Source organism: Primulina eburnea, chromosome 6, assembly GCF_022965805.1.
Source record: "Primulina eburnea isolate SZY01 chromosome 6, ASM2296580v1, whole genome shotgun sequence".
Taxonomy (NCBI): Eukaryota; Viridiplantae; Streptophyta; class Magnoliopsida; order Lamiales; family Gesneriaceae; genus Primulina; species Primulina eburnea.
In genome coordinates, this window is record NC_133106.1 from 27803369 (window position 1) to 27811441 (window position 8073).

The 8073-nt window shown below is 35.1% G+C and overlaps 1 protein-coding gene across 1 annotated transcript; it reads left to right on the forward strand.

The window, feature by feature from the left end:
• Positions 1-3252: 3252 nt before the first annotated feature.
• On the forward strand, positions 3253-4528 carry LOC140833413 (uncharacterized). The gene is made up of 3 exons (XM_073197755.1): positions 3253-3685; positions 3849-4022; positions 4141-4528. The coding sequence occupies exons 1-3, from the start codon at positions 3305-3307 to the stop codon at positions 4291-4293; spliced, it is 708 nt and encodes a 235-aa protein (XP_073053856.1). The 5' UTR covers positions 3253-3304; the 3' UTR covers positions 4294-4528.
• Positions 4529-8073: the final 3545 nt, after the last annotated feature.

Here is an 8073-nt window from a genome sequence, read left to right on the forward strand (position 1 = left end):
AACAGTGGATGTAGGCTCTTTTAGCCAAACCACTATATATCGCGTGTTCTTGATTGCATTCTGTAATTTTCTTAGTTTCTTTATATTCAATTGTGTTTTGATTGAATCCATTTATATCTCGGCTCGTTTCATTATTTTCTCGGCTCGAGCTCGGCTCGAGCTCGTTACGAGCCTCGGGTTTGAAGCTCGGGCTCGGCACGTTCGGAAATTATGAATCTCGGGCTCGGCTCGAGCTCGGCTCGTTAATGGCTCGTTTATCTTGTTTAATGAGCCTGGCTCGGGTTCGCTAATAGCGACGGGTTTTGATTAAAAGCGTCGCTAATAGCGACGGGTATTGACACAAACGTCGCTAATAGCGACGGGTATTTACAAAAACGTCGCCGATCTGGATCGGGGACGTTTTTCTTAAACCGTCGCCAACAGCGACGGTTATGCAAAACCGTCGCCGATCTGATCGGCGACGTTTTTCTACAACTGTCGCAAATAGCGCTAGTTACAGACATCGTCGCCAAAAAGCGACGGTTATTTTAGACAGTCGCTATTATAGCGACAGTATGTCAAACCTGTCGCCATTAGCGACGGGTTTTATAAAACCCGTCGCTAATGTCGCGACGGTTTGAACAAAAAACTGCCGCTAAATGTTTTTTTTTTAAAATGTTATAATTATTTAAATCTGAAATAAAAATATATTGTGCTGTATAATCGAAAAAAAATTAACAAAATTTGAGAAATGTAATCATATTATTAATCTGCAAATAATAATACAAGTGTTTCATACAAAATGAATCAGCCATGTAGCGCTACATCTCCTCCTGTGATGTTGATTTAAAATGAATCAAATTGAATTTTCTTAATGTAACGTTGATGAGAATAACGAAATTTAATAAACTTACGTGGAGCAGGCGAATCGCTTGTCAACGAAAGATTCATCTGCATGTCGATGTGTGTGAACGTATAGCTCACATGACGTTGGATCTCTGCCATGTCGTGCTCGCTAAAATAAATTCAATAATTGTAAAGCATTAACATTTATAATATTTAATGAAATATATATTTTTTCCAAAGTACAATTCAATAAATGTCACGAACATCGTCGCTCGAATATTGAACCTCTTCTATTTCACTTTCAGTTCAAATCAATTTCGTTGTCGTACATAACATTAACATCGACTAGATTTTGAGACGATAAAAGAAATTGAGTTGAGATGTCATGAGGTCCACTTTCGTTGTTTTGAAATGCATCGTTCGCATCAATTTGATTATGCTCAGTATTTGGCTCAACATCAGTGACATAAGCTCGCCTACGTAGAGTACTCACATGCATCCAATCTGATTCTGCTCTTTTCGTTGTTGGATAAGTCAAATACACAACTTGCGAGGCTTGCGTAGGAAACACAAATGGTTCGTAGTATCCAAGACTTTTTTTTCGATTAACATCCACAATTTTGTACTTTTTATTAGAAAACACAAATGGTTTGTAATTTCGTCTAAATATGGTTTGTTCTGACATTTTTTTCGATTGTAAGGACAACGGATATATCCATTTAATAAACACTCAAGATGATTAAGCTTAATTTATAGACAGTTTGCTAAAACCCTAAAGCCTAAACCCTAAACCCCAAAACCGTTGCTATTAGCGACGGTTTGCTAAAACCGTCGCGGATATTATTCGGCGACGGTTTATTCATAACAGTCGCTATTATAGCGACGGTTTTATATAAACCGTCGCTATAATAGCGACGGGTTTTAAGAAATCGTCGCTTAATTTATTATGCGACAGTTTTAATTAAAACCGTCGCTATATAGCGACGGTTTAGTAAAAACCGTCGCTGATATCCCCTTTTTTTTACCGCGAGCCGAGCTCGAGCTCGAGCTCACGAGCCAGCATAACGAGCCGAGCTCAATTTTGAGCTCACGAACCTATTATCGAACATGTTCACGAGCTAACGAGCCGAACATCATTAATCTCAAGCTCGGCTCAACAAAATTGTCGAGCCCAAAATAAGGCTCGGCTCGATAAGCTTAACGAACGAGCCCGAACGAGCTTTTTAACGAGCCGAGATCCGAAAAACTCGCGAACAGTTCGGCTCATTTACATCCCTAAACGCGTGTTGGGATCATTGCATAACACTCACATTCATGGGTTGGTTGAATATTGAATTTGTTGCAGTCTACCAGATTCTCAATTCTTCTTAATGGAAGACCAACTGAATATTTTCTATCATCTTGAGGTCTAAAAAGGGATGTCCGTTGTCTCCCTATTTATTTTTGCTATGTTCACAAGGACTATCCTCCTTACTGAAACGACAATCTGTTTCGGGGGACACACGAGGGGTGAAGTGTGTTCGAAATGATCTAGACATAACACAGATGCTTTTTTGCGGATGATACATTGTTATTTGGTAATGCTGGTCGAGAGAATTGCAATATTATACGTATGCGCGAAAACAATATGAATCTGTTTCGGGCCAAAATATTAACCTCAATAAATCAAGTATCATTTTCAGTCCTAGTACTAGTCAAGAGAAAAGATCTTGTTTTCTCTTCTCTGAATATGCAACGAAATGAATCCTATGAAGTCTATCCAGGTCTTACAGCATTTACGGGAAAAAATAAACAAAGAATTTTTTGAGGGAATTGAGGAGAAAGTCTGGCGCAAATCGCAGGGATATATGGCAATCACCACCTGGAGTCATTAAAGTCAATGTGGATGCATTTGCTATCACTTCTTTGGAGTACTTTGGCGTGGGATTACTTGGCAGAGACAGTATTGGAGCTATCTTATTCGCTGAAGGTAAAATTTTGCATGGTTCACGAGTGTCGTTAATTTGGGATAGTCGAAGGTAATAATTGAATCTACAGCGATTCAAGCCATACATCATCATACTCTCCGATCCTTTCTCCATGGATACACACACCCGCTGCGGAGAATATTCGCAAACTTTGTTCAACCCTCGATCGAATTAAGTTCCAGCAGCGCTCTCCGATGGCAAACCAAGTGGCACATGAATTGGCTCGTCGAAGTCTTCATTATCGTTGTAACTTTTGCTTTTTTGTAAGCAATTTCATTGTTAACCAGGTCACTTGTAAACGTTGATTTTCGGACGTTGATTAATTTTATAGATTTATTATAAAAAACAAAAAATGGTAGAAAGCTGTTGGTGGCAACACTGCATGTTGTCCATTACACCATGACAGGAAAAGCCATCAAGTCAACGCCCTCAACCCCTATAAGTAGACCGCACATTCCACATTCTTGAAATCGAATCAAAGCGATCCCACACACTCAAACCTCAAGTCAAACATGTTTACCGGGAACCCACTTCATGATGAATATTCCGTCGCCTTCCCCGCCGCTCCGTTTCCGCCACCGTCTACATTCCCACAGCCTCCCATATTCCTCCCCCCTCTGGCTATTCCGCTAGGCAACGACCACGACTTGATATCAGCACTGAAGCCCGAGTTCGGATACACCAGCAGCGGCTGCAGCAGCTATGGAGGCTCGCCTAGTTCAGTCGCTAGCTATAACACCACTTACAGTCCGACTTTAACCCAGAGCAGCGTTAGTAGTCAGTCTCTGCAGATAAACCAGCTGGAAGGCTACTCTGCCACGAATTCTTCACATGGCTACTTTGAAGCCGAGGCTGGTTCTTTCAGGAAAGCGTTGAGCACCGGTGATCTGCAGGTATAACACGTTTCTTGCGTTTGATCAACTACTGCAAAGTAAGATGGAGTATAAGTACTTATGTTTTTGGAAACTAAAACCAGTCTTAATTCCAAATGATAATATAATCATAACGAGTAATCCTCTCTTTATTTTGTGTGTGTGTGTGTGTGTGTGGTAACAGGGCGTAAACTTGGCACCACGGAGCCTGCAATATTCAAGTAGCGGAATGGCAAGCGAGAGCAGTATAATAGAAAGCATGAATAGAGCGAGCCCGTACAGTCCAGAGGAGAAAAAAGAAAGAATTGAGAGGTACAGAAGCAAGAAAAATCTCAGGAATTTCAACAAGAAGATTAAGGTTTCTTTTTATTCTAAAAACATATTTATTTTTTAAGATCTCATATATGTTAGAAAAAAGTTTAATCTGTTTTCTTTCTTCTCGTTCACTGATTTGAACTATACATTGAATTGATCAGTACGAATGTAGGAAGACTTTAGCAGACAGTCGGCCACGCATCCGGGGAAGATTCGCGAGGAACGATGAATTAGAGAAGACGACACAGGAAGATCATGACGAAGACGATGATAATTGGATCCATTTTCTTGATGCATTTTCATCAAATATATAATGCCTTGATTTTTGTAGGCCTCGAGATGCGATGGAACAATCCCTTTTTTTTTTTCTTTTGCATGTTGAGTTTACACTTTAAAGCTAAACAAGGAAAATCTTGAATTTAGATCGATCGATCTTCCGTGATAAGCCATGATCTTCGACAATGTCGGATTTAGACGAAGAAATAGTTTTTTTGGTGGACTGCCATGTTTTCCGTCAATTCCATCGTATCCTAATGGCATTTTTTCTTTACGTTTTAGCGTTTGTAATTTGGCATCATGTTGATTTAGGCGATTTGAATTTCGATTCTAATAATTTGGAAATCTTGATGTATTTTTTATTAATAAAAAAAACTGAATTTGAATGGTCTTATAATATTTTCTTAACTCTTTTTTGTGAATTCTGTTACAACTCAAAATAATCTTTTTCATAAAACAAGAACGGATACAAAACAGTTTATAGTCTTACTCGTGTTAACTTCGATGAAGATCTTATAATTTAACGTTTCCAGTTGCAAAATTTGACATTAGATACGATGATCAAGATGTCATCATTTATGATAAGTTCAAATAAACATAATCCTTCATATTTGTGTAAGATTTTTTTAGGGAATAAAATGTATGGATCTAATTAATTTAATATAGAGTCGTTAAAAAAAAGATTGACTCGATACATATATAATCCATAATATACCATAAAGAAAGATGATCTTAGCTAGACTAATTAATTTTGATGTGACATCTTATTCACTCTAAAAAAACATTTTAAATAGATGAAAGTGTATATTGTCATTTATAAAATCGTCTCACGAGCTAATTTTATGATATTTATTTCTTTTCCGATCGACCCGTCAAAAATATTACTTATATTTTAGATATGAATCGGGTCGACTTTATACATATACATATACACACATATATATATATATGTATGTATATATATATATATATATATATATATATATATATATATATATATTTGGTATGATTGTGAGAAATTGAGACCCACGGAAGCCACCAAGTAGTACAGTGGTACTCGGTCTACTTCTTTGTGGGCACGGATCTATAGCCTTATAATAATGGAAGTTTTACTGACAAGTTGTCACATGTCAACATGGACAGTGCCCTCCCCACAATACATCACTTCAAACTCAAATTCAGATCCATGGAGTCTCGCAATATATCAGACACAAAAATTAATATTTTCTTCAGAACCTCAAATTTCGCAAATCCAGCAGAGAAGATAGACATTTCCGCATAGTTATTGATTTCAACATACGATCTCAATATGAAAATTTCAGCTGACGATCCCAACAGTCAACAAGCAAGTTTCAACATATTATCTCAACGGTCCGCTGACATTTCAGATCTTTTAACTTACGTATTAATTTAAACAAGCAAGTTTCAACATATTATCTCAATGGTCGGAGGTCATTTCAAATCTTTTTAACTTATATATTAATTTGAAGTTATGACAAATAATGATTGTTAATGAAAGATCAATAGTCAGATTTTGTCTTGGGCCAAAACTTGTTGAACGGTCTCACGGGTCGTATTTTATAAGACGGATCTCTTATTTGGATCATTCATGAAAAAATATTACTTTTTATGCTAAAAGTATTACTTTTTATTATGAATATCGATAGGGTTGACTCATCTCATAGATAAATATTCGTGAGATCATCTCACAAGAGACCTAGCTGTTCTTTTTCTTATTTAAGAACATAATATTTTGAATCATTTTAAACAAAATTTAGGGAAATAAACTTAAAATTCGAGCACAAATTTATATTTTTTATTTCCATTGAAAAATAAATTTAGAGGATGGGAAGATTTTTTGTTTATTGAGTGACGTTCATATCACTTACCCACTTTCAGATAAGAACGAAAAGGAGATCAAAGAAGATGAGCAAACCTGATTATGGGCTTGGTGAAGGAGATTTGATTAATTATATTGTTCAGTTTTTATTCTGTTAGATATTTTGTTGTTTCTGTAATTGTTTGATCGTTGTAAAGATAATGTATTTTGATATTATGAAAGAATAGACTAGTTTTATTTAATTTATGTACTTTTGAACTTGTTATTTTCGAATTATAATTTGATAACAACGCCAGTATCACACACATAGGCGTGGAAATTTTACTTATTTCAAAATATTTGTCTTTATTCAATTTTTATATTTGACTTCATCAAGTTTCAATATTAGTATTCTATTTTTTCATTTTTTTTTTCAATTTTTATCCTTTTACCTGATGTTATGATGACCCCACGTCGATATATCATTTACATATGTATTGTCACATCAGCACTAGATAAAAAAAGAAAATCTAGTTAAGACAAAAATGACAAAAAGTCAATTATAAAAATGAAAATTGCAATTTTTCCTATTAGATATTATAAGTTATATAAAATAAATAGAATGAGTTCAATACCACATCTTTTTATCACTCCCACACATGTTAATCCTATGCAATTATTGTCCATATGAACAAAATATAATAATGTATTCCTTAAACCGATTCCCAAATTTTACATATATAATTCAATGGTCACATTTGAATTGATGCTTTGTAAATTAATACAAAGAAATCTCGTGGAAGATGTTCCTTTTCGTTTAATAAGTAAAAAGGGTTTTAGATTAGAGATGTAAATGAGTCGATCGTATTTACGAAGCCGCGTGTCGCCTCTGGTCAAGATGAAGCAAAAAGAGCCGGAGCTCGATCTTGTTCGTTCATAACCCTGCGATCGAATCGACTCATAGTCTTAGGCTAAAAATAAAACTAAATCAATTTGATATTATCTCAGATAGTGGTTTTCTCTGTGTTGTTTATTCTCCTCTATTTTGTACATTTTATTTGGACTTCCTTTGGGAAAACTCATGATATATAGCGCATTTACTACTACTACTATTATTCTTTTGTCCATAGGCGACAACAGCTAAAGAGATGGATTTTGGGCATATCAGTTTTTGTAAATTTGGTGGATTTCCTCATGTGCACGTTGCCAAAACCTAATAAATTTTGTGCATATATATCAAACACGCCATACGGAACCAAGATCCTGATGTTACACGTATATGATATCATAGTTTATATATATTAGTAATGTAACACTACGTTTGGTTAAAAGTGGTTTTAGTCGTATCTCATATTGTCACATTAGTACTACGTAACAATGCAACTGATATTAAATATATGTTTGAGTGAAAATATATGTTTGTATGACTTATATGTCATTACTGTATAAATATATTTTTAGTGACTTGTGTTTGATTAAGTTAACATCTATCTTGGATGTATCAACATATGTTTGAGTGTCTTATATGTCACTAATGACCATAGATGTTACACATATATATTTTGGATTTATAAATATTTGTTTGAGTGAGTTATATGACACAAATAAACATAAATATTGCATTTATCTTGGATATATAAACATATTTTTGTATGTCTTATATGTCATTCACGACAAAAAATGTTCACTACAAGAAAATATTCTTTCAACATCACTCTAAAGACAAACGGTTTTATTGAAAAACCGTTGTTTTTTACTTTTAACAACGGTTTTGACAAAAACCGTTGTGGATTAGTGTGTTTTTTGGACAAACGACAACGGTTTCAGAAAACCATTGTCGATTAGCGTGTTTTTTTGGACAAACTACAACGGTTTTCGATTAACTGTTGTAGATTAGCGTGTTTTTTGGAGAAACGACAACGGTTAAAATGAAGAACTATGCTACATCGAGAATGTTTTTTCTTTTATTTTAATATCATTAGATAATATGTGTCTATCA

Coding starts and splice junctions, on each gene's coding strand:
- LOC140833413 (XM_073197755.1), top strand. CDS start 3,305: ATGTTTACCGGGAACCCACTTCATGATGAATATTCCGTCGCCTTCCCC. Junction 3,686..3,848: donor TGAGCACCGGTGATCTGCAG/GTATAACACGTT, acceptor GTGTGGTAACAG/GGCGTAAACTTGGCACCACG. Junction 4,023..4,140: donor ATTTCAACAAGAAGATTAAG/GTTTCTTTTTAT, acceptor TGAATTGATCAG/TACGAATGTAGGAAGACTTT.